Consider the following 27,338-nt stretch of genomic DNA (forward strand, 5'->3'; position numbering starts at 1 on the left):
ACGAGAAATATTGAATTTTTTCAAGATTTTCAAAAAAATGAGCACCAGAAAACAAATGTTCTCTATTGCTTTTTTATGTTTTTAACGACATTCACTTAGCAAGGGACTTGAAAGTGAAGTATTTTTTCAATATTAAGAGTCTTAGTACTCAAGGAAGAGCAAGGAGTTGAAGGAAGAAAGTTTAGAAAAGAGTGGAAAAGGGTCATATGACTATATAAGTAAGCTTAGAATTGGTGAAACAATTGCGAAAATTCTGTTGGTAGTTCAAGGTATGAAATTGCATTTTTTCGTATACGCTAGGCTGAACCGATATCTTTTTCCAAAGGCAAAATTATTTCCTCTTTAGGACCAGGAGGGGATTCACAACTTTCTCGCTGATTTTGATGTTGAATCAGTACATTCAAGGCTAACAAATGCTTAATACGTTCCAAATCATGCCTGGTTCTAACCAGAATATTTTTTTATGCAAATTCTCGTAAGAAAATGTGCTTTTTCTTAAAATAATTACAAAGTTTAAGGAAAAGATAGTTTGATGCAACGAACCGATCATGAGAAAAAACGGCACAAGAGAGAAGTGTTAAATCATTCAAAAAAGCTGCTAAATAACTTTTTCGCGCAAGGTTGAAGATATTCGATTTTATGCTAAATATAAGGATATGAGCCAAATTTTCTCTGTAATAATTTTTCGATACCCTATCAGCCCAGCGCATGAAATTTCATACGTTAGTTTTTTTGGCAACAAAACGTTCCAAACTGGTTATTTTATTTCTCCCATACTTAATTCAGCATAATATAAGGGCTCACGAAGTATTTTATAAATTTCCAAAAGTTTTAACATAGCTTAGCTATAATGGGTTAAGGCATTAACTTCTGCCTCTTCGCCCTCCTTCTGATCGCGGGGTTCCTCCTTTAATTCGAACTTTTCGGTACGCCTGGTTCTCACCACGTGTTCACCCAAACCCCACAGTTCCGGATCCTCTCTGACCTAAAGGAACGCTGCATACGTCGTCGCGTCATTAGCGAGCACGGCTTCTCTCTTTGGCGCCTTCTGACCAGCCAAAGGTTTTCATTTCCTCTTTTCTCGCCACCTCCCGCTTTTGCTGTTTCCTTTGCTGCTTCTCCTTCCGACCTACAGCGGTATTCCAGCTTTCTTCCCGTTGAGTGGTGTTATTCCCTTCGTCAGTGAGATTGTCCTCATGCGTCTGCCTCTGGGGTCCGCCTGGTCTTCCGGCTGCTGGCGAGGTTGTTGCCCTCTTTGGAGTAGCGGGAACTGGCGTGTTCTCCACTCTAACCAATTAAACACGAGAATTTCACTGTTTTCAGGGCATTTATGTTGCCCTTGTTATCTTGGTTCTTAACAACGAAGCACTGTTGATGCTAATTCGTACGGATTTCATCGATTGTAGGCCGACTAAATAATGAATTCGTGAGGCACCCTCCCTAATAGGCATTATATCCTATCTGTGCTTCTAATATTTAAATGAATTTATCGCTTTTCTGTGTGTGTGTTCTTTATTAAGCTATCCAAATTTCTTTGTATTGTACAATACATCTTATAACTTATCAGAAAACCTTTTTTTTCTCTCTGGAACGTGTCTGAATGCTCTTTTCTCACTCCTACTTTAGCTGATTTGATAATTTTCACTTTCAACCGATAAAATGTTCTTCCGAAGCGCGCTGGCTCAATAATATTTCCAATTTCCTTCTCCGGATTCTTGTGTTTTAGCTTTTTGCTTGCGCTCTACCAACACGGTTAGCGCTTCGGAACGAACTGAAAGTGAGTCAATTTTTTCTACCAACTGTTGATACGGAGAGAGAGGCTGCGTTCCCATTACAACGTGACCGAGCTTAGAATCGATTTTGGCATCTAGCCTTGCGTTACGGATTAGGTTGACGATCCAACATTCGGCCTCGGCCGGTTCCATATTCAGCTTATCGGCCAACATTCCAATCGTAATACACTGATGAATACGACAGAATGTTTCAAAGATCATCAGTCGAGCGTTTTCGACAAATTCCTGCAGGCAGCCGATAATAAAGAAATCATTAACAATCACCGTTTGACATTCGTGCAGTTTCATACGAGCGCCTTCAAAGTCAAAGTTTACATACAGATGCTCCAAAAATTCGGTGATAGGATCGCGATAAGTATATGACTCCTGCTGAATAATCTTAATCAAATCCTTGAGGGCATTTCTTCTTCCTCGGTTGATAATGACCGCAGTAGCTAAATAACGCAAAATGTGGGGACACATTGTTTGAATCGCATTCAAATACAGCTGCTTGTACAAAAACATCTCAATAATGAGATCGCGTCCCTTGGCGTGGTTGAAGAATACGAGTACACTCCAGTGGATCAACCAGGTGCGCTGCTGGAGGACTTCAATCGGCGAAAAATTGTGGTTGTCGATAAAATCGCGTAAACGCGTCAAATCCTCGAGGGCTGTTGCCCAGTTCAAAGTGAGAATCTCTGCAGCTAGCTTTCCCCACAAAACGTTCAGATAATTCTTATCCGTAGGTTCCATAACCAGCAAACAAATGTACAAATAAGAAATCGAATCGCGATAGTTGCCGCACTCGTACAGATACTTAGCCAATTTTTGTGCGCTTTTGATGACATCGTATTTATACTAAAACGAGCAAAACTCAATCCATTAATTTTTAAATAAAGCAGAGGCAAACCTACATCAAACTCTTGCTGTAAAGCATGTACGATGGACTTGGAATCCTTCATCGTATCCGGATTTTTCAATTCCTCCATGCATTTCATAAGCGGTGCAACCTCCGCCTGCAGTTCCTTTAGTTTGACCAACACATTGGCCCGACGTTTGGTTAATTCTTCTGGCAGCTCCGTACCCAAGTTTAGGCGCTCCCGAATGTCCATCGTATAATCGACCATGTTTGTTTTGCTAACCGTTTCCAAGATAAACTTCAGTAGCGATGTTTGGTCGTAAATCTGAAAAAGTGAGGTTAGAATGTTATTGGATTTTTGTTACTAACGTCCTTCTATAAGGATTTTATTGTAATGAAATATAAAGTATGTACATTCGAAACAATACATTGTAGCAAGTTAACCACTTATTAAACGTTTCCGCACAAAGATTGGTACATTTTGAAAACAATTTCAAGCGTAATAGGTTGCTACGTACCTTTTTTTGCAGAAGGAACTCTAGCAAAGGAAAAGTCAAGTGCCGGTCCAGGTACTGGCAATTTTTTGCGGTCAAATCAAACGTTGCCATGTTAAGCTGCTTAAGAAATCCAAACTGGCTTCGAATTCACAAAAATACGGAATAAATTTCAACTATTATCGGCATCAAGACATGCGGATAAATTTCGCTTGTCCGAATCGGCGATTGAGAAGAAAAATAGATGACGTTTGCTGTCCGCCCAGGGATGCCAAGCGTTTTTTTTTCTTATTTTTCTGCAATTAAGAAAGGATATATTTTATAACAATGCACTTGACTGCATTTAATTAATGAAATGTTTACTATACAGATACGATGTTTGCAAATATTGCTGATAGTTCAACAATTGCATTGGCATTTTGAAAATTTAAATTTTTAAATATTCTCTTGTTTTTTCATATGAGTGGTAAAAAATAAAAGTCGCTAGGTTCGAACATGCTTCGCGAAATCCGCTTCAAATATAAGAATTGTTTAAAAATATATAGTTCGTGCATAAATCTACTAAAACTATTTTGTCATACTGAGTAATATTTACGTAATGTTTTATACTGGTTTTTAACCGGCTCTTTCATCGGAGGGCTCCAGCTCGATTTTTACATTTTAGTATATTTAAAACTGGTTTTACGAAGCATGTTCTTTTCTTCTGACTCTTGTTTTCGTATAAGAATTTTGTCGCTTTGCTTGGATAAATAAAAATATGGAGCGGAAAAAAAACATTCCCATGTCTGCACAATTAATAAAAAACTGGAAGGTTGGCACCCCGGTGCATCTGTTATCAATATCGACCATGTCGACACCGAACGGAACGGAATGGAAAGTGAGAGAGGTGTCATTTTATGTACACACTTATCCTCAGTTACTCATTGCAACCAAAAGTACTGTACTCAAAAATCAGTAAAATTTGTTAAATATATCAATATACTTGATTTTTATTTGTTTATTGGAATGTATAACAAATTTGCATCAATTTAGAAAAAACGGAAGAGCTGTATCTACCATACGCGAGCGGTGGGTGGCAAGTTTAGTTTACACTGGTATAACGATGTAGCTATTCAAACAGGGTTGCTATGGTTACTAATAAAATCCACTTGTTTTGAAGTCATGCTGCTTCGTTAGTTAATAACTTTTCTCAGCGAATTTTTATAAACTTTTTATGTTCCCCGAATGTGTTCAGTAGAAGGTAACCTTTAGAAATATACAGTGTTCTGATTAATTGAATGATGAGGTGATTTTTTAAGAATTTATTTTCAATGTTAACCGATTTTCCATACAAACTTTCATATAAACTTTGAAATTTTTGGAGGATCCGTAGACACAACCAATCGGTACCAAAATTTGCACAATTACTAAGGACCATAAAAGGAATCAGAAAAGCCTGGTGGAGCTAAAAGTCAAAAATTGAACCAGTCTAGTGCGCATCCCTGACAAAAAAATCTTCTCAGCAAACGCCTTAAGGCCGCTTACAGAGCGGCGGCGAGAAGCTGAGCAGGGGCTGGTACTGAACTGACAGTAAGGGTGCTTACAGAGTGACGGCGAGAAGCTGAGCTGGCGCTGATGCTGACATTAGAATGCGAGAAACCTGCTTGCTGCAAACCAAAGGGATGATGTCAGAGCGGATCGGCGCCGACTGCCTGCTTTTACTCTGACAGGTTTTATTTGATATGCTGCAAGCAGGTTTCTCGCATCTCGCATTCTACTGTCAGTACCAGCCCATGCTCAGCTTCTCGCCGCCACTCTGTAAGCGGCCTAAGATGCGAGATGCGAGAAACCTTCTTGCAACATATCAAATGGAGTCTGTGAGAGTAAAAGCAATCAGTCGACGCAGATCCACTCGGCTTTCACTCTGATTTTAACCCCTTGGTTTGTAGCAAGCAGGTTTCTCGTATCACGCATTCTAATGTCTGTGCCAGCCCTAACCCAGCTTCTCGCCGCCGTTTTGTAAGCACCCTAAGACTGTTCGCAATGATCTGATGTAAATTTGTTTCAAAATAACAAGCCGTCGGATAATTTGGATTTGTCAAAATACATCTAGAGCACGGTGCGATGATTTAGCCAACTGTTCTAAATATTGTTTATTCTATTTTGTTATTATGTGACACATTGTTTTTTCTGTAATTAGTCGTCACATACACCAATGAAAAATATTTAAAACAATAACACTATTCGTGTTTTAAATTGTGCTCGAAAAATAGAACTGCATCTCAGCATTGCGATCGATCTGTTTTAGCCAGTAATGTAAAATAGAACAGCCCGTATTGAGATATCTGGCGTTTAAAATACGCACACAGATATCTCGCATTTTTATACTACTGCCCTCCCCTTAAGACCAGAAGAGGTTTTCTTTCCTCTCAATTCACCATGTAAAAGATCTGTTTTCCTCCCAATTCAAACGTCAACACGGCACACTTCCAACGCTGGATAATGTCTATCAGCGTTGGAAACAGCCTAAGCACCCTTACGCAATCAATATACATTCTGTATTTCTATTTTGATGGAAAGAAATTCATTTAATTTCGTTGATTTTTAAAAGTACATTACAAGTGATCTGCCTCTATACGGCTTGAAAATCTATGTTATATTGTACGTTTCATTGGAAACGATGCGACGAATTGGCGCATTTGATAATAAATAATCAAAAACGTCGAAAAATATGTATTACCAAAGTTTAATCTGCGCTAATTATTTACTTTAATTAGTCTTCCCAAAAACATCGACAAGTTTGCACCCGTGTACAAAATTTCGTGTACGCGTTCTACCTCAAACAGGTACAGGTTTGCATCGAACACCGAACCCAAGCGAACGACACACAAAACAGAATGAGTCAATGCTAGAGATGATGGATGAGAGAAAGAGAAAACTAGTATCAAGAATCTGTGTGTACGAACAGCGGGTACGTACATGAGGTTCGGTTGTGACGAACATGTGCTCGTGTTTTGGTACGCATTAGCGCGTTCGAGTTTGTACACGAAATGATGGGGTGTAGGATGAGCACAGAACTAGAGCGAACATGGTGTTCGATGTTCATTTGGGAAGACTGACTTTAACTGAATTTGTCAATAAAACTGACTGAAAACTGTGTGCTTCTAATGTTTCAGGTTTTCGAATGTTTTATTTACAATATGGTTTTTACACAAAATTGTACCAGATTTTATAAAAGTGTCATTCATCCCATAAGAAAAACTTTGCGACGAATCTTGCTGCGACGAAAAATAATCGTCGCGGCTTCTTTGGAAAAATATGGACAATACCGAGCACGCAAACGAAAAACTACCTAAAATTGGGTACCTTGACTCAAGCTCGGGGTATCGTGCAGGAAGGTAAAATTAGGTAAACCGCGTTGAAGGTAGTTTCCATTTAACTACGGCAAAAATCGCAACTCATTGATAAGTTTTTTATACTCAATCCTGAGTTCAATTTACCTAAATTTAATTTGAATTTACCTAATTTTCAGTATAGCTCAAACAACTCAAAAGTACCTTACTGCACGGAAGACCTCGACTGAGTCGAATCTCTCGTTTTGTTTTTGACAACATTAATAAGTGCGATATTTTTTGGGTTGTTTTATTTTTGCGGGAGGAGTCTGTGGAGGCCGTATTATTTTAATGATCCCTATCGACATTCACTTTTCGATGTTCCTTGTTCCCGATGTCATTGAAAATTTCACCGCCCAATCCCTCATCGAAATAACTGTCAAATGATTTTTCAAGGATGTTTTTGGCATAAAGCATTAAATGGTGTGAAAAGTTTGCTACTCCTCAGTTTTATGTTGCAAAAATATTTCTTTTGAATATTTTTGTTGTTTAAAGCCTATTCCGTGGACTCTAATTAATATCAAGCGAATAGAAAACGTGTGGAACACTTTTAGCAGAGTTTTCGGACGTGCAGTATGAGAAAAAGAGGAGGGTGAGTTTTATTCGTATAGTAGCCATATTTGTTGGGCGAGGACGGCAATGGAATGTTCTTTTTTCTTGTTGCTAGATTTCGGCGTAGCCGAAGCCGTAGTCCGCGTCGTGGTGGCGGAGGTCCCGGTGCCATGAACAAACGGTACGAGGTCGGGAAGGGACAGTTGTTAAAACCGATCAATTGGAGCCATCAAAAATTGGACTCCGTGGTCAGGCCATCTTTTCGCCCCAAGCTAGATTACAGACGATCTGAGCGTGAGATATCCGAGTGGAGAAAGTCGAAGGAAATAACAATTAAGGGTCGTGATGTCCCAGATCCAGTATTTACGTTTGAGGAAATTAGCTTCCCTGCGGAAATTTCTGATGAGTTACGTTTTTCCGGATTTACGATTCCAACTCCAATACAATCGCAGGGTTGGCCGATAGCCCTAAGCGGCAGAGATATGGTGGGAATTGCAAAAACTGGATCTGGTAAAACCCTTTCCTATCTTTTACCGGCCATGATACATATTGATCAGCAGACCAGACTGCGTCGTGGAGACGGTCCAATTGCATTAATTTTGGCCCCGACACGTGAGCTGGCCCAGCAGATTAAGCAGGTGACAGATGATTTCGGTCGGACGATAAAGATTAAAAACACTTGCCTTTTTGGTGGAGGTGGCAAAAAAAATCAAAGTTATGATTTGGATCGTGGTGTTGAAATAGTTATAGCAACTCCGGGTAGGCTCATCGATTTTCTTTCCTCTGATCATACTAATCTTCGGCGATGCTCCTATCTTGTGCTGGATGAGGCTGATCGAATGCTGGACATGGGTTTCGAACCGCAAATTCGAACTATAATTGAACAAATACGCCCGGATCATCAAACTCTCATGTGGTCGGCAACCTGGCCAGACGCGGTTGCACGGCTTGTGAAGGATTATCTTAAGGACTACATTCAGATCAATGTAGGATCGCTGAAATTAGCCGCCAATCACAACATTTTACAAATTATTGACGTGTGCCAGGAGTTCGAAAAGGAAACTAAGCTCAGTATTCTCCTACGGGAGATTATGGCCGAAAAAGAATGCAAAACAATCATTTTCATCGAGACGAAAAGGCGAGTCGATGACATAACTCGTAAGGTGACCCGCGATGGCTGGCCGGCGATGTGTATTCATGGCGATAAATCACAGAAAGATCGTGAATATACTCTTAATTGTAAGTTATATTTGAACGGAAACTTACTGTCTACAATGTACTGTTTATTAAAATCGTATCTTTTTGTAGCTTTCCGCTCCGGCAAGACGCCTATTTTAATTGCTACCGATGTCGCTGCCAGAGGATTAGGTAAGTTCACTAGGGCCTTTGTTCAAACTCGTATGAAATGTTGAATATTAATTATTGCTTTGAATCGACATGTCGTTATCAGTCGATGTTGCCTGTTTACCGCACTTTGTTCAATTTTTACATCGCGAAAAACATCTCCGAAAAGTGGTGTGTACGGAAGGCACTGGGAAAGGGTCATGAGTGTGTAAAGTATCTTCAAAGGAACTCGAGAACTCCGATAATGAAAAGTTATATTTTAAGAAAAACATTAGATTCTAGTTTGCTAGGAGGATGGTCAATACTTTGTATTGTCTGTTTTGGATTTCCTGTAAAATGTCGCTAGACTCGATTCTCTCCAAAATGTCAATTTCAACCATTTTTTTCTGACGAATTTTTGCGAATATGTTGGTTACTACAGTTTGCTTCACATAGAATCTGGAGACTATATTTATTTTGTGGGAGTATCTGTAGTGGGGTGGTTGGAATTATCTTAACAGCGATTTGTTTGGAAAATATACGTGTTTCAGTGGGGAAAGTTTCGTCTTGATACACGTTGTATTAAAGTTGTGGAATGGAAGACGACAAAAAAATTGATCCAGGACATGTTAAAAACAACATTATACTTGCCAACGTCAGCTACATTTTTTCAGCGTTCTGAGTTGTTTTTTATTAGTGCTTCTTAACATCCGCTTGATAATTGCCTAATACTTGGATTGTAGCACGTGATAGCCGTAGTGGTAGCTTGCCAAATTTGGCCTGAACTTCATTGGACCTTTGTGAGGCTTTAAGAAAAGTAGTTTATATTGCTCCAAGCTTGCTTATACAGCTTCGAGTCAATCGTTTTGTTTACGATGAAATTGTTATCAGTTCTCAGTTCACAATATATACGCGAACGGAGGTCTTAGTGGAATGTACGTAATGTTTCAAAGATTTTCTTCCATTTAATTCCATTTAATGAAACACAGTGGAATTAAATGGAAGAAAATCTTTGAAACATTAGTTCTCAGTTGAAAATTGTTCGCCAGATTATCAGTCTCAGGGCAGTATTGAGAGTCTGTAAACTTGGGGCGTCCTAAACCAAGGCTCCCAAAGATCACAATAGAACAGATGATCTTTGACAGCCAAATGGCGCCTCTTTCGGGCTAGCCAATCGACCAATGAGTTCTAGTGCTGACCGCTATCGCATGTGTTGAGTTCAACCATGGTGGGCAAACCCACTGGGTCTGGCGGAAGGCACAATTCTGTCATCGCACTAGAGACAGCTCAGTGACGGTCTACCTAATATGTCATTTTATATAGGAAGAGGCAAAAGTGCAAATCACGTTCTTTCGAGCTCAGTCAATGTGCGGTAAAATATTATTCTAAATTAAAACTTATATACTAAAATATCACAGAAGTAAATCACAGATATAGGAAAATTATCACAGTTCGATTAGTTTATCACAGAAATATATTAATTTGTTTTTCATGTGAGTATACAGATTAAATTCTACAATATGTTACAAGTTAACCTAAAATAAAATGAAATTATAGGAACAGTAAGTGGAATCGGTACTAAAAGCGGCCGATTCAAATACCTGAACTTGTTACATTATCAAGGTAAAATATGAATTATTAAGACTAAATCTAAACATATATTGATGCCACATATCTGTGCAGATTAGCTACCTTTCACACTGCTGCGATTTATGTTGCTAGGGCTAGCACGAGGTGATTAAAGAAAAACCAAACAATGTAATACAAGAATTATATTATATTTATAAACACACTCTAATAAATTAAACATTTACAGTTTCAAGCTGCTACAATCAAAAGCTGCTGTGAGAAAGGTTTTGTCTGGAAATCCGAACAGCATGCCTCAGGAGGTTTGATGATTGTTGCTGTCAATATATGTTATCTGCTGACTGCATGGCGTTGTGGCTGGCTCTACATGGGTTTATTACTAGGGCACTTCGGTATTCAGTCTTGCTGGTCCGACCGTCAAGCCACGTCAAGTCTTAAGCGTTATTGGACTCAAATTCAGTTTATCCAGTCTGAGTATCTGCGCTGATAGATTTAAACAAAGTTGCTGATTTTAGTCGTTTAATGCCAAAAACTGGTTGATTAATTGGAGTAAAATATTATAAAGTAAATGCAGAGAGCAAGGTACTGTAATTGGTTTTAGAATTTTGTAATATAGCAAATTGTAACATATGGGAGCAGGAGCGTTAGCTATAGTGTGCTTTCTGAAGATTATAGTCTCCAGCCCGTCTCCAGTCAATAGTTTTAACAGATTGAAATTCATTCGCGAATTGTGTTACACGCTCTTGGGGCTATATTTTTGATGCCGCCGTCGTCGTGTCTTGTACAACCCTTTAATTTTTTACTGATCGCCAATTCTATTTTTTTTGTTTACACAACGAGATTACGAATGCCAATCTTTAATATTAGGGGAGAGTGAGGACACTTGATCTTTGGGGATATTTGATTCTCTGGCCATATCTCCTAATCGATACGCATAAAGTTATCACAACATGAAAAGAAAATGAAGTATTTGGTCGTTTATGATTTTTAAAAAACAAATCTGATGTATTACATTTGGTTTAGAAAAGTTGTATAATATTTTACTTTCTAAGGGATTTTGCCTAGAAAAACACGTTTTTCGAATAAAATGTTTCACGACGCATTAAAAAAAAATCTTTGTTCACATCATACAACAGGTATCTTTGATCCCTGTAACACTACACTGGGTATTCTTGATCCCTATCATTAGTCTTCTCAAACACTTTTGAAATGTATACAAATAGAAAAACATCATTTTCATAACGTATTTGGCACTATTAATTGATCTAAGATGTTTTCTCCATGAACAAATGATGGGATAAGTTATTGAAGGTTGAAAGGGCCAGTTAAACAGCATTGTCTCGACTTTCTACTGTGGTTAAAGTTTGTCGTGCTTCTAAAAAGGTAGTCTCATTAATTAATTTGTCAGGATAGGTGGTTAGCTGAACTTTCGTATCTACAGGTCATAGTGTTTAGCCCTAGTAGGCGAGGTATCAAGTTACCCCACGTTTTTACAAAAACCTCGTTTTGGCATGATTTTCAAAACTGTTCCTATTACTGACAGGACATAGTATTCGGATTTACACATTATTCACAGCTCCTACTCCGAATTTTGCAATTAAAATTTTTATTTCATTGAAAAGTTATGAGAAAAAAAAACAAAAGTGGGATCAAGCGTACCCAGAATCTCCTACAGAAATTCAAAAGAGCCAAGAAAGTGTGCATGAACCTTCCAGAAAAAACTACCTTTTATTTGAGAGAAATAATTTCAATTTTATCATAAATGTTATAAATAAATTGGGGTATTTTACCACCAAACTTCTGATATTTAAGAAAAAAGTAAAAAAAAACACGATGAACTTGCGCTTTGTGCCCATTTTTTGTTGTAAATATTGCCCGTTTCGTCTGTAGATAGACTTTCGTGCACATTTTGAAAGCAGCAAAACAAATATTCTCACGTTAAACTGCATGGGAGACAGCAAATAAACAAACCGAATATCTTGTGCACAATCCTAGAGAGGGCGTTAAATGTTAAATGTCAAAAAGTTCGTAGCTTTGAAGTGCTTTCATATTCCAGAACACTAACAGCGATGATAATTTTTTTTTCGATATGGAAAAAAATTATCCAACGCGACTTACTTGGAGATTCCGATGACAGTCTACGGCACAAGTTAGAAGGCAAAAACTTAAGTTTATTCTACTTTGCTGCGGTTATGTCAAAGTAGAATAAACTTAAGTTTTTGCAGAAGACAAAAGTTAAGCCCGTACGATATTAAGCCTGTTCTAATGTCCCTGCCACTTCTAGTTTTCCGATCTGTATACTTCACATCCTTGCTCTTACTTGGGTACTATGGCTCTAATTTTCATAACTTTTCCTACCCAGTAATCTCTAGCTAATTGAATTGTCGTTAAAATGTAAAAAAGAAAATGTGACTAACATAGTCAAAATAAAAAAGGTATCAACATATTTTACGAAGCTTTGAACCTTCCGGGCCACACTTTTGCAATTATATATTTTGATATTTTAAATTGATCCCGTCGGGTTTTTAACGTGGGTATGCAGAATCAATTTTCTTTTTCGTCTTTCATCTTAATACTGCACTTTCGAGAGGAAACTTCCATCACTGAATTATGTCTATTATCCAAACAAATCACTGGCAAAGTAATTTAAATCTGACCACTAAACTACCCACAATCCTATATTTGTCATATGTTCTATGAAATCACGTATGTTTGAGATTATAGGCAGTAAACGGTCGAGGTAAAGGCGCTGCTACACGATATAATAAAGTGTCCAGATTCTAACTGAAGTAATTTTTAGAACGCAGTTAACTTTTTAGCTGGCTACTCAACATAAGTTTGAAGTGCAGTCAGCGATGCCAGATTTACAGACATGTCTGTATTTTACAGACTTTTGATGTCTCCTACAGACGTAGTCAGAGATCTACAGACTTTTAAAAGGGTAATAGTGTTTAGTAAAATTGCACTAGAATAACTGTTTTCGAATACGAGTGATTCCTTCACAATAGAATTCTACTTTCAATCTATTTTTAAAGTAAAATTTTAGTGTAACTAGAATTTACACAACCATTTACAGACTTTTACAGACATTTTAGTTATTCTTCTACAGACATTTCAAAAAAACATGTGGCATCGCTGAGTGCAGTGGCTATGAGTTTCTGGAACATAGTATTCAGGGAAGCGGTTTTGGGACAGATTTCAACCACAGTCGTACACGGAAAAGCCGCAAATTTCAAACTAAAAAAATAAAAACGAAAATTCCGCTGGCTGGGTCTGAAAACTACCAGCTGTTTCAGGGTAGCATAGATTTTTAAACCAGATAAAACATGACTTTTTCCGCCGGAAACTGCTCATATCGGCTTGTGTCCTGTCGGATTTCTTGGGTGTGAACGTGACAATTTCCGCCGTAGAGTTTACACGTCGGGAAACTTGATTTTTTTTAATAAACTTCATTCCTCCATTGGCTCAGACTCCTTCGAATGCCTGACACAAAAAAGAGTCTGAGTCGATGGCAACCACTGTTAATGATCAACCGAAGACTATGAAATGGAAACATGCACGAAATTTAAAATGAATGTTTTGTCTAGTACTACTCTACTCACAGAATGCTTCAAGTCACTAAACTGTAACATAGTTCAAAGTATTATATAATTTTTTATATTGTAACGACATATAATTAGCAAGGGACTGGAAGGCGAAGTATTTTTCAAATATTAAGAGCCATAGTACTCAAGGGAGAGCAAGGAAGTAAGAAAGTTTAGAAAAGCGTGGAGTAGGGTCAATGAACAAGCTTAGAGTTTCCCGGTTACTTAGCTTTTTGTCTTCTGCAGCGAAGTAGTCAGGATCTTTTGGCATTAAATACGAATCACCTGAGTCTGCGGCATGTCCGGACAAGCGTAAAGTCAATTTAATGACCTATGCTGTCGGAGCCGACCACCAATAATAATAAGAAGGCAGCGAACTAATACGCCACTCAGCAGTACTATAAATTTAGCACAGATAGCGTAGGGCCAGTTAATTTCTAACCGCGATACCGCGAGCATCAGTAGCAGCAACAGAAGGAAATATAATAAGTGAAAATAGAAGTATTATTAGCGTTTCATCTTTATTTCGCCGCCAGCCAGCGATCAGGTTCGAGAATCGCCTAAAGGGTCCTTTTCAGGACCAAAAGAATTAAATTCCATTCCGAAGGCGATTGCTCTCCACCACCATCGAGAAGTTTCCAGTTGAGTTCCAGAGAAACCCAGCGATTTCTACTGCGGGCTCAACCCTCCACGATAACAACCGTTCCCCACTCGGAACATAAATGGTCCTTCGAACCGGATAGGATTTCCAACCCAGTACAAGCAACGACGCCACGAGAAGGTGAAATTAAAAACGCTGTACAATTCGATTCAAAGCTTTCTTCTCTTGCTGTGTGAACGGACGTACGCGCTCGTCGAAACAAGTTTGCTTACGCTGTGCGTGTGTATAAAAACAATCGCGTCAGTACGTGTTCGGTCGAAATAGTGTATCGCGCAAGTGAAAATGCCGGTTGATCGATCGCCCCTTCCGCTGCGGGAGCAGAATAATGTGATACCATCGCTTCCACCATCGCCGCAACACAGTGAATCTGAAAATTTTCTCGGTTTCAATGATTGGGAAAATTGTGTAGATGCTACCACAATGAAGGAACTCACAGGACTTTTTCGTCAACGTAGTCAAGTTCATCGCAAATTAGTGCGATTGCATTCGATGTACAGTGAAAAGGATAATGTTGGATTGGCTCAATTGAACGTGATGAGGAACAAGCTTGCTGCAGCATATTCCGAGTTTAGCAACATTCACAACCAGATAATGGCGCTCGCTCCGGATGAAGCCGTACCAGAGCAAGAGCGAGCATACGATGCATTTGAAGATCTTCATGACTATCTGCACATGACCATTGAAGAGATTATTTTGCAAACGAAAAATACAACAGTTTCGCCACCCACCACACCGCATATTGTGATTCAACAGCAACCACTAAAGGCATCAATTCCAACATTTGACGGAAACTATGCAAGCTGGCCAAAATTCAAGGCAGTCTTCCAGGATTGCAACGCGTGATCGTCGAGTCACACGTTCAGCTCATGGGAAATCTTCCTCAGCCGCGAATCGTACCGTCTCCGCCTTTCGCTGTGACAGGTCGTCGCTGTTGTGCTATCTTATGACAAATGCCATTTTGGGGTGAACTGAGTTAGATATGCCATGTTACTAAGTTTTAAAATCTCCATAAAGTCGCGTTTTCAGAATTTTGAAATTCTGCTGGGTTACTGAGATATAGCGAAACACGATTATGACAAGCGCCAATTTCTCGAGTGATCGAGTTGTGCTATCTTATGACAAAGAAAAAAGAGACAACATTCTTAGTTTGTTGGCTTGCTATAAGCCGAAAAGCTTATAGCAAGCCAACAGATGTCTCTGATGACATAGGTAATTCCTATGCAGATCAACCATAAGCATTAGCTAGGTTCTTGTCTCGGGAGCAAAACTTTTCCTACCATAGTTTTTTTCTGGGAATGGTTGGCTTATATATTCATGATCATTGAACAAATTTCCTTTTGAGATTTCCACTTGTTTTGGAAAGTATACCGAAATGTAGTGATGGATTATGCAAGAAGAACATTTGTTTCGTTTAGTCACCTGTCAACAATAACATTATTTGATATACATTGTCTCTAAATTGTCAATGAAACCAATTTTTGTTCATTGTTTTTCCTGAATAAATGAGGAAAATTGGAAAAACTTTGCGTTCTAATACCATCATTTTGTAACCTGATATTGCTGCTATCGCATGGAAAAGTATGATATTGGACATAGTGATCTATAACGCATAATTTTACGAATCAGTTATAATTCATTTTTATATGAAATCTTCTGTACACATTTGTGACACGTCATACATATTTTATCATCAATACACACTTATGACACGTAAGTGAGCGACTTTAGTTTACATTTTAAGCAAATACTGTAAATATAGTCAACCGATCTACGCACAAATCGAGAGTTTACTTCAGAAAAGATAGAAGCATCGAATGCCTTCTCCGAAAAGCTTCTAACATTTATAAATTTTAAGATATTCAATCTCAAACTTTAAAAATCGTTTTTCTCCAAAAGTGTTAAATGGCGCTTGTCATAAGATAGCACAACAGCGACGAGGTGTGGATTACGCTGGTCCGCTCTGGGTAAAGCAAGGAACATACCGTCCAAAGCTCGTAAAGGCATATGTAGCTGTATACGTGTGTATGAAAGCTGTACACCTTGAAGCAGTATCTGACCTGACCACTGAGGCATTTCTGACGTCATTAAAGAGATTTATCAGTCGCAGAGGCTTAATTTAACAACTTTATTCTGACAATGCTGCTAATACTAATTTCAAGGGAGCCAACCACGAGATGTAAATCAACTAAAACTCATCTAAAGCGTGTCGTCGGCAATGCTAGACTAACATTCGAGGAAATGGCGACAATACTTACTGAAATTGAAGCTGTGCTGAATTCGAGACCTTTATTCAGTATTTCATCCGATCCTGAAGATTCACATGTAATAACTCCAGCACATTTCCTGATAGGCAGACAACTTATCGCACCAGCTGAACCATCGCTTGAGGACATAAAGGTAAGCCGTTTGAACCGTTGGCAACATCTACAGCTCATGCGTGAGCATTTTTGGCGTGCATGGAGCCGAGACTATCTTAGCTTGTTACAACCGCGCAAGAAAAATCATCGGACTATGCCAAATCTGCGCCCAGGCATGATCGTTCTCGTTCGCGATAAGAATCAACCGCCTTTACAATGGAAGATGGGACGAATTAACGCTGTGCACCCTGACGACGAAGGACTGGTACGTGTGGTGGACGTGTTCTGCGATGGCGCGACTTACCGACGCCCAATCAATCACCGTTAATAATAAGAAGACAGCGAACTAATACGCCACTCAGCAATACTATAAATTAAGCACAGATAGCTAGCGTAGGGCCAGTTAATTTCTAACCGCGATACCGCGAGCATCAGTAGCAGCAACAGAAGGAAATAAGTGAAAAAAGCAGTATTATTAGCGTTTCATCTTTATTTCGCCGCCAGCCAGCGATCAGGTTCGAGAATCGCCTAAAGGGTCCTTTTCAGGACCAAAAGAATTAAATTCCATTCCGAAGGCGATTGCTCTCCACCACCATCGAGAAGTTTTCAGTTGAGTTCCAGAGAAACCCAGCTATTTCTACTGCAGGCTCAACCCTCCACTATAACAACCGTTCCCCAGTCGGAACAACCAAAATGTAGTTAAAAGAGTCGTGGTGAAGCGGATCTTTGAAGCTCTGAAAAACCTAAACCGCAAAAAATAATGATAACGTTTTTCAAATAGAAAAAAATGAGACAGATTACTGTCGTATGCCTATCTAGAAAATTAATCCATGGCAAGCAATAAAATAATGGTCTACCCTGGAACTGGTGGTAATGTATTGAGTAGACTGCCCAGAAAAATGATGAATTTTTGAAAACTCAATCGGCCCACCATTGAGTCGATTCCTAGAGTCACCACACATTAAGCTAGCCAAAAGTTGTTCAGTAATTTCTTTTGACGACTTGCACAGTAAAGTGAAAATTTTACCGAGCTGTCAGCAAATTGTTTAAAAAATTGCAGTAAAGTTTTCACTTTTTAACGATTTTCAGTAATTTTGCGAATAATTTGCTGAAACTCGCAATAGTTTTAACTGAATTTATCAGCACTTCTGTTCTTTTCGGTACATTAACATTATCCAGTAAAATACTGACTGATTGTTCGGCAAAATTGTACCAACATTACCGAACCTCGTCAAAAACTTACAAAACAGGTACAGCAAATCATCTGTCAAGTCGCCATTTTCAGAGAAAACTGCTGACTGACCAGTATTTTTTGACGTTTGGATAGAACGGATTGCGGAGAGTTCGGTAACCGAATTGGTTTACTGAATTGATTACCGAACGGTTTGCTGTTCAAAACCCCAGCAAAATTTTACTGTACCCAGTAATTCAAATTAAGTGTGCAGGAGTACTTGCACCAAATTTGAAGCAAATCGGACAAGTCTAACTACCGGACCAACGTGCCTGAAGTTTGTATGGGATTTTTCAACAATTTACATGGAGAAAACTCACTAGTTCGTATTTTCGTCGCTAGGTGGCACTGTATGCATCGTATTATCACTGTAAGTGAAAATAAGAAAGATAATTTAATTGTCTACAACTTTGTCGAAGACTGCTAGTAAATCCGGCTTTGTTAAAAGAAGTTATTAAACTTTTAACGAAGTGATGTCTGAGTCAGTTTTGCATGGGGCCTAGCAGTGCATGGTTGTGTATCAGTACTCGAGTCCCGCGAACTATACATTTTTGTGAAATAAGGGTTAGATTTAGCTGAATAGTATGCTTACAAGAATTGTAGTAAACAATACGAGTTATGCTTTGGTTAGAAAATTTTAGTTCCATCCGTGACCGCATAGAGGGCGCCACAACTAACTTTTCATAGAAGAGAGATAGAGTATCAAAATGTTCGGAAGAAATACTCAAAAATGCCTTTTCTACAACTTTGTAGAAGACACCAAGTTTCTATCTCTCTTCGTTGAAAAGTTAGTGTTGGTGCCCTCTATGCAGTAACATGTGGAACTAAAATTTTCTAATCAAAGCATGACTCGTATTATTTACTATAATTCTTCTGAACATACCATTGAGCTAAACCTAACGATTATTTCACAAAAATGTTTAGTTCGTGTGAATCGAGTACTGATACACAACCGTGCACTGTTAGGCCCCATGCAAAACTGACTCAGACACCACTTCGTTAAAAGTTTAATAACTTCTTTTAGCAACGCCGGATTTACTAGCAGTCTTCGACAAAGTTGTAGACAATTAAATTATCTTTCTTATTTTCACTTACAGTGATAATACGATGTATGTAGTACCACCTAGCGGCGAAAATACGCGCTAGTGGGTTTTCTCCATGTAAATTGTTGAAAAATCCCATACAAACTTCAGGCATGTTGGTTCGGTAGTTAGACTTGTCCGATTTGCTTCAAATTTGGTGCAAGTACTCCTGGTGGGACTAGGAATCGACTCAGAGGTGGGCCGATAGGGGTCATTTTTTTCCTGTCACTCTAGTATTGAGGTAAGGCAATTACAATGGTTGTATTATGAGAAAGAAGGCGTGCATTAATGAAAAAACTAGTTCTTTTTATTAAACCTTATCTAAACACTTCATTGTAACATTTAGAAAAGAGCTTTAACGGAATAGTCAAAATGTGAAATATTTTCGGAATGCCTTTGTGTTACTTTCTGACTCCAACAGAAACGTTCGATTGTATGTTGATAGTGTTTAATTATATGTGATTTTTGTCCATGAGTTCAAATTTAAGCTCGTTGGCTCAACTGGTCGTCGCTTCGTTTGGAGAGCACCGAACTCAGATCTGAACGTGAAAGGCCATACAGAAGCTTTTAGCACGGGAGTGATGGAGTAATGGTATGTGGGGTATCATAATTCAGCTACACTGCCCATAAAAGCATAAGAGTCCCATATTGAAAAACAGCAAGCCGAGAAAAACGATGTACATTTTCATTGAGCCTTATGGATGGGACAACGATGGTTTGGTATTTTTTTGATATTTTCTAAAAAAAACCTGGTAATCTTATTTGTGCATTGTGTTTTTGGTCGTGATACAGAATACAATCCAACAGATCACTCATTTTAGACAAAAATCCATATGGGACTTTTATGCTTTTATGGGCAGTACAGGTACTAGGCATTTATTCTTCATGGACTACAATGTTTATTTAATGCTTAAAGTGATTTTAAAACAATGTGCCAGCAAAATGAGTCAGCATTATTCTGTATTTGGACGGATTGTCTCTTCGAACAAATATGATTGGGATTCTCAATATCGGTATGTATTTTGGTATGTTGAACCCAGTTTCCCCGTTTACATTGCCGAAATAGTGTTGCTGCGTTACAAATAAGTGCAACTATAGAGAAAGTGTTATGTTGCCCACAGTATGGCAAGACTTTTTGTAATTAAACAAAGAGTTGTGGATCTCGAGTCGCATCTAAATACCTTTGAAGATACTCTATCCTCGTGTTTTCCCTTCTACCATGAACCTTCCATTATCAAATTAGCTAGAACTTACTCGACACCATTCTTTAAAATTTCATACCAGCAGCGCACCGTGAATAAAATCAGGCATCTATTCTATTCTTCCAGAGGCACACAAACAAATCGTCTGCCCTGTTAAGAATACCTAGCAAATAAGTTGCGAAATAGAAGCGAACTGCTTTGCTCGGAAGAACAGAACAGACCCAAGTCACAAGTGTGTGTGTGCCTCTTCCTCTTGGTACCGCTGGTGGTGGTGGTGGTGCAATGCGTGCGCGTGGTGGTGATGGAGTTTCTGGCTTAAACACTGCGCGCCCGTACGTACTGCTACTGCACGAGCATCTCAGCCCGCCTCGAGAGCCTTCCCGATCGCTGTGAGCACTACCCGGTTTGGTACTGGCGATGGCATCCGGGTAATCGGCCGGGATGCACCACTGCATGACCACCAAATCTACTACTGACTGACAATTCTCCCCTTTGTCCCGGCGGCCAGTTGCCGTGCACCGCCGTTGGCTGCAGGTCGTTGGTGATGTGTCGTCCGGTGTTCACAGCCGTTCAACTCTTCTGCACATGCCCGATGACCGGTGTTCCCGGTCATATGGCACCGTTAGAAGTGCGGTGGTGGTGCCTACCACTAACTGTCACGTGATCGCTACCGGACTGCTAGCCCCTTCGGTGACGTTTTGGTGGTTCCTGGTGCGAACAGGTCAGCCGTCAAACATCACTAACGTATGAGAGAATACAGGATAAGCAAATATGATTTCATTGTTATCTTCTAGAATTAAGTAAACATAGAGTACCTACATGAATTAACCGTTTTGAAACTAGTCATTTCTTTCTGACTGAACTGTTTGTATAACATTTGTTTATACTTCTTCGCTATGTGGTCACCATTACAGATGTAGATGATGTAAAATTCGTTATCAACTTTGATTATCCGACTACATCGGAGGATTATATTCATCGTATTGGTCGTACTGGTCGTTCAAACAATACAGGCACGGCGTACACTTTTTTCACCCCGAATAATGCCGGCCGAGCTCGTGAACTAGTTGCAGTACTAAAGGAGGCTAAGCAGGTTATCAACCCCAAGCTGCTGGATATGTCTAATAGTCGCATGAGAGGAAAAGGTATGATGTTCTGTAACTGACTAACATAATTTACATTAAAACTGAACTTATTTTTAGATAACCGCAATCATGTCAATTCTCGCTATCCACGTGAACGACGTTCGCGATCTTTTGATCGCCGCGGAACCTACCGACGTCGTTCCTACTCGCGCTCTCGATCCCGGTCCCGTTCACGAACACGCTCTCGTTCTGGTTCGCCAAGATTCTCAAAGCGGGATGTGTACCGTCCGGTGAAACGAAGTCGGTCTCGCGAAAGCCGTAGTGTGGATAGCGGTCGCAGTGACAAACGAAAGAGAGTTGTGCGTAAAACAAGTCGCTCGGCTAGTCGATCTCCACCGCGCAAACGTGGAAGCCGATCCCCACAGCGCAAAGCTGGAAGTCGATCCCCGCCGCGCAAAGGTGGAAGTCGGTCACCGGTGCGCAAACGTGCAAGCCGATCTCCACTGCGCAAACGTGGAAGCCGATCTCCACTGCGCAAAGGTGGAAGTCGATCTCCAGCACGCAAAGTTGGTAGTCGATCTCCACCGCGCAAAGGTGCAAGCGCAGTTGGTGCTGGGGGTGGCAATCGGAAGCGCAACGGAAGAAGTAGATCTCCAACTCCACGTAAATATCGTAGTCGCAGCCGCAGTCGTAGTCGTAGCCGAAGTCGGAAAAGTAGCCGCAGCCGAAGTCGTAGCCGCAGCCGCGAGGGTAGATTCCGTTCGGCAAAGAACGGTAAGAACGGATCAAACTACGACAAATATTGATCTTGTGGATTGAAATGATGTGTTTGCTTATTCATAAAATGATTGAAGTAATATTTTAGGATAAATATTAGAACAATCCCCGAATTACCTTCAAAGAATGTACTTCCTGAACAGTAGACAGTGACAACACTTATTGGCATTTTTATGTAAGGAATCCCATATATTTTAACCACAATATATTTAAGGTACGAATTTTATTTTGCCAACTGAATAAATTATTGAGATAACAATTTTTCGAAGGAGACATACACTGTTTCGCATACGGTACTCGTTATTTTATTTACATTTATTCAATATCTGAGAAACGTAACATGAATCAAACATTCAAGCTTTTGTTTCATACTATTTTTTCTATATCTAGATAAGAAGTAATTGTCTGAATAAATACTATAAATAATCAAAAACGCAAAGGGTTTTTTTAATTTTAATTAATTTATGCCGAAAGGAATACACAGTGTATCCTTGTTTCTTCACAAATCATGGGATTCAACTGATGACATCGTAGAACGATATGGAGCAAATTGTAGACTAAAGTGAGAACTTTGTTGTACTAACCTTACCGTACCATTCAGTCTAAAGCCGTAATGTCTTTTTCTGTATCAAGGAATCCTCTCCTATTTACTAGGATCAGGGCTGTCCATTGTCTTCCTCTCAGGACACCGAAAACTCCCAGATCCCTTTCAACTTAGTCGATCTACCTTGTACCTCCACCTCTCCTCTTCTTCGTACTTATCTTCTTTGTATCTGATTAATTAATTTCGAGAACAGCGATGCCACATGTTTTTTTGAAATGTCTGTAGAAGAATAACTAAAATGTCTGTAAAAGTCTGTAGGTGGTTGTGTAAATCCTAGTTACACTAAAATTTTACTTTAAAAATAGATTGAAAGTAGAATTCTATTGTGAATGAATCACTCGTATTCGAAAACAGTTATTCTAGTGCAATTTTACTAAACATTTTTACCCTTTTAAAAGTCTGCAGATCTCTGGCTACGTCTGTAGAAGACATCAAAAGTCTGTAAAATACAGACATGTCTGTAAATCTGGCATCGCTGTTCGAGAATCATTTCTACTGGATTGTCTTCCGACATTCTAACAACGTGTCCAATCCACTTTAGCTGTCCAAAACATTAAGAGCATATTAGTTCTTCGTTAGCAAAATTAGGTTTGTCACCGTCGAAGGAAGCCAATCTAATGAGAGGTTCTTGTGTATGTAACTTTGTACACTAACGCACCTTATCATTCTGGGAGATACCAAATGCCGACTGACTGCTAAAATCCTTCTCAGAATTTCTATGTCATCATCGACGTTCACTAGTGATTCCAACTCATCAATTCATTAACCACCTCGATATCGTCACGGTCACTATCAATTGTTATTCTTGGTGGGATGCGTATTGTTTGTTTTTTCGAGCCTAATCGTGGATTTTGCTTTTTTTTACGAATTCACCGCTTTGCATTAGCCTTTTATTGTGTATAGTAGGGTTACCACATTGACTGATAGTAAATTAAGGACACGTTGAATCTCAGACGAGGCAAGTTGGAATGATGTCGTATCAATGCCGAATGAAGCTAATATTCTATAGTAATCCTGCTGCATTTACAATTTTGTTAATTCAGGGGTGTAAGTTTTGTCTTGTTACGATCAGTAAACAGTTGTGCAGACGAGGACAGAAAATTTATCCTACACAAATCCCCGTCGTAAACCCGTTTCTGCAGACTCCCAGACAAAACCCGTTTCTGCAGGTATCAAAAACCCTTTTCTTAGGCTTCCAGACAAAAGTTTTTCCTGGCTGCAACACAGCAGGCACCCAGCAAATTCAACGGGATCCGCCATTTTGAATTTTCGAAAAAAAATCATTTTCTAATTGTCGATAAATAACGAATAAGTTCGAATGTTTTTTCATTTATCCGCAAAAAATTCTCAAATATTGCTTGATTTTCAACCGAAACCTGGAGAAGCTTCCCTTAAGGATGAATGTGCGAAAATCAAAAACAAAAAAAAGTCGTTTTTTCCTACACCGTGTGTTAGATCTTCATGAAAATCAATCTGCTGGTGTAGAATATCGTTGCAGTACTGTTGATTTGTTTTTATGAAGATCTAGTACATGGTTTAGAAGAAAACTGCTTTCTTCGTTTTCGATTTTCGCACATTGTTCATTCGTCCTTTAGGTTCACAAAGGTCCCATGATGTTCTGGTTACATTTGGAAAGCTGCCAATATATTAATTCAAGCGCCTACAATTCTGCCTATTCGAAAAGTATTGGGCAATTATCACGCGAAAGTTGAAGAAAACGGGAAGGGCGACTCAGGACGCTGCCAAATAGCTCAATTTTGGAAACAAAATGTCGCTGAGGTTGACAGGCCAGCCTTCGGGTTTTCGACGTGAGTATGCAGGATCAGTTATCCTGTATTCCATCTCGCATAACTTTTTTGCACGTATCGAGGCGAAAATAGATGCGTTGCTACAGATTTTTTTTATTTATTTGTTGCGGTCTTTGGTAGACACCGTACAGATTGTATGAAATACTTACTATTTAAATTCTAAATTGTTAAAAAATCTTAACTAACTTATAACTAGGTTTGGTGACATTATAATCAAAAAGATGTGATGCTTCGTTGAATTTTTAGCAACATCTATCCACAGGATTGTTTTGACCATAAACAATACGGTGTCTATGAATCCACGAAAGAGGACGGTTTCTTGAGCTGTAAGGAAGTGCACACATTAAGCTAGCCAAAAGTTGTTCAGTAATTTCTTTTGACGACTTGCACAGTAAAGTGAAAATTTTACCGAGCTGTCAGCAAATTGTTTAAAAAATTGCAGTAAAGTTTTCACTTTTTAACGATTTTCAGTAATTTTGCGAATAATTTGCTGAAACTCGCAATAGTTTTAACTGAATTTATCAGCACTTCTGTTCTTTTCGGTACATTAACATTATCCAGTAAAATACTGACTGATTGTTCGGCAAAATTGTACCAACATTACCGAACCTCGTCAAAAACTTACAAAACAGGTACAGCAAATCATCTGTCAAGTCGCCATTTTCAGAGAAAACTGCTGACTGACCAGTATTTTTTGACGTTTGGATAGAACGGATTGCGGAGAGTTCGGTAACCGAATTGGTTTACTGAATTGATTACCGAACGGTTTGCTGTTCAAAACCCCAGCAAAATTTTACTGTACCCAGTAATTCAAATTAAGTGTGCAAACACTTAAATCCGTGCAAGAATATCTGGGCAGTCAATATTTCTACACGGTTAAATAAAACAACCTACAGAATAAGTTCTTTTAACTTATTTTTGAGTTGTGCGTCGCTTTCGCACTTATTAGTGTTGTCAAAAACAAAACGAGAGATTCGACTCAGTCGAGGTCTTCCGTGGAGGAAGGTACTTTTGAGTTGTTTGGGGTATACTCAAAATTAGGTAAATTCAACTTAAATTTGAGTGTAAAAAACCTATCAATGAGTTGAAATTTTTGCCGTGCTTAAATGGAAACTACTTCAACACGGTTTACCTAATTTTAACTTCCTCCACGATACCCCGAGATTGAGTCAAAGGAACTCAATTTTAGGTAGTTTTTCGTTTGCGTGTACCTAACATATTGAATATAAAATTTCTTTAAAAGAATACATGACAAAACTCTAACGTCAGTAAATCAAGCCGCATGCATCTATCGTTGTACGGCATTAGACGGGCAGGGTCATTCCGACGGGCAGGGTTTCTTAGAATATAGAGCACGAAACATCTTTATACGCGCTCTAACCAGTTTATTTGGACGATGTGATGTTGAGCAAACACCTGCACAGTCCGTATAAATCGTCAAAGTCAGCAGTATTTCGCTTCAGGAAACCAAGTGCCGCGAACACCTTCGCCGTCGTTGCGGATCTGAGAAGCTAAGCTTTCTATCAAACAGAAATCCCAAGTCACGGATAAAGTACACTCTATCGATGACGCAGCCTTGGAGCAAGTACTTATAATGGGTTACAATGAACGATCGCCTTAAACTTATCATCTTATATTTGTCGACGTTTACCTGCATGCCATTCAACAGGCACAATTGTTTAATCGTACGTCATCTTGAAGTGCAGTAGAATCAAGTCCACAAGTAATTGGACGAGTATTTTATAAATCGTCAGCGAAAAATAGTTTTCCAGCTTTGATACGAGTGCAGAGGTCGTTTATAAATAGCTGGAACGTGCTCCAACGAAAGCACAATGACTAGACAGATAAAAAAGCAACTATCCAGTTAACCACGGACTTAATCCTAGTCTTTGCAGTTTCAGAAGAGCAATGTTGTGAGGTACTTTATCTAATGCTTTCAGAAGTCAAAGTATATTGCGTCGGTTTGTTGACGCTTCTCAACATAGGGGATAAAGATGCTAGTGTACATAATCAAATTTGAAGTGATGGAGCTGATATTCGTCGATGATGTGGGAAGCAGCAGCGTGTATCTCATTATAAACGAATTTTTCAAGGTCTTTAGCCAAATAGTTCAAGAGCGAGATTCCTCTGTAATTATAGCTACTTCTTGCAAGAATTTACATTCGGGAAGACGTTTTCAGTGATTGAGCGGTTGAAAATAATGCTAAATGGCAATGACAACGATCGTGCGCATACTTTAATGAATATTGGAGGTAAGTAATCCGGACCTGGTCTCGTCAATGGGTCGACACTGACTAAAGCTTTCAACTCATCGACTTCACTCATATCCAAGCAAGGGAGACTGATATTGTATGATGGTAATGTGTTCATATACTCTTGTGACGGAGAGACAGCTGGCTTGTTGAATACCTCGCGAAAGTGTTTTGTAAAAAGATCCACGGAGTCGGCTGTGGATTGAGCGCGGGCATCCCCGAGATAAACTGCTAAAAACCGCTGAAAAAAAATGATCGATTAAAATGATGACGTTTCTTTCTCTCGGAATAAACTTGATCTGAATAAATTTAAAATATGCTCAAGAGATTAAAATGAGGACATTTGAGGTAAAGCAAAGGACGCTTCCTAAAATCATCGAAATGAAGTACATGTCCTTTAAAATAGAGAGGGTTGGTAACCCTAGATGTAGGCGTCCTCCGTCGTCTCTATGTTATGTTATGTTATGCAAAAAGTGACGACTTCTGAAAATTCATGTCACTCGTATATACACCCCGAGATTCATAGGGACAACTCGTCGGTGATATATTTATGTTGTTCGTGATTGAAGAAACCCGGGGCATTATATTGCAATTTTTAGGCAGTACAAAAATAAAATTCTGCGTACGAAAAATTAATTTTGAATACACTGTGATAATTTCAAAACGATCAAAAATTATTTGTTCCGGGTTCGTGGTTAATGTTTGCATGACGTTCGGGGTAGACATAAGAGGCACAT

General features: G+C 39.1%; 2 protein-coding genes across 2 annotated transcripts; one reads left to right on the top strand and one right to left on the bottom strand.

Annotated features, from left to right (window-relative positions):
- Positions 1-1,493: 1,493 nt before the first annotated feature.
- Positions 1,494-3,372, bottom strand: LOC131690582 (eukaryotic translation initiation factor 3 subunit E). The gene is made up of 3 exons (XM_058976477.1): positions 3,150-3,372; positions 2,687-2,956; positions 1,494-2,630 (listed from the first exon to the last, which is right to left on the bottom strand). Exons 1-3 carry the CDS (start codon positions 3,237-3,239, stop codon positions 1,683-1,685), a joined length of 1,308 nt encoding a protein of 435 aa, XP_058832460.1. The 5' UTR covers positions 3,240-3,372; the 3' UTR covers positions 1,494-1,682.
- A 3,507-nt stretch (positions 3,373-6,879) lies between these two features.
- LOC131694127 (uncharacterized) lies at positions 6,880-22,337 on the top strand. The gene is made up of 5 exons (XM_058982564.1): positions 6,880-7,088; positions 7,164-8,287; positions 8,357-8,416; positions 20,990-21,220; positions 21,278-22,337. Exons 1-5 carry the CDS (start codon positions 7,072-7,074, stop codon positions 21,964-21,966), a joined length of 2,121 nt encoding a protein of 706 aa, XP_058838547.1. The 5' UTR covers positions 6,880-7,071; the 3' UTR covers positions 21,967-22,337.
- The last annotated feature ends 5,001 nt before the right edge of the window (positions 22,338-27,338 follow it).

This window comes from Topomyia yanbarensis, chromosome 3 (genome assembly GCF_030247195.1).
Source record: "Topomyia yanbarensis strain Yona2022 chromosome 3, ASM3024719v1, whole genome shotgun sequence".
NCBI classification, from domain to species: Eukaryota; Metazoa; Arthropoda; class Insecta; order Diptera; family Culicidae; genus Topomyia; species Topomyia yanbarensis.

What these genes read in the sequence shown, in the direction of transcription:
- LOC131690582 (XM_058976477.1), bottom strand. Translation starts at nt 3,239, where the DNA reads ATGGCAACGTTTGATTTGACCGCAAAAAATTGCCAGTACCTGGACCGG. An exon ending in AGTTCCTTCTGCAAAAAAAG is followed by an intron (nt 2,957 to 3,149) that starts GTACGTAGCAAC and finishes TCACTTTTTCAG; the next exon opens with ATTTACGACCAAACATCGCT. An exon ending in CTTTACAGCAAGAGTTTGAT is followed by an intron (nt 2,631 to 2,686) that starts GTAGGTTTGCCT and finishes TGCTCGTTTTAG; the next exon opens with TATAAATACGATGTCATCAA.
- LOC131694127 (XM_058982564.1), top strand. An exon ending in TGTCGCTGCCAGAGGATTAG is followed by an intron (nt 8,417 to 20,989) that starts GTAAGTTCACTA and finishes TCACCATTACAG; the next exon opens with ATGTAGATGATGTAAAATTC. An exon ending in TAGTCGCATGAGAGGAAAAG is followed by an intron (nt 21,221 to 21,277) that starts GTATGATGTTCT and finishes ACTTATTTTTAG; the next exon opens with ATAACCGCAATCATGTCAAT.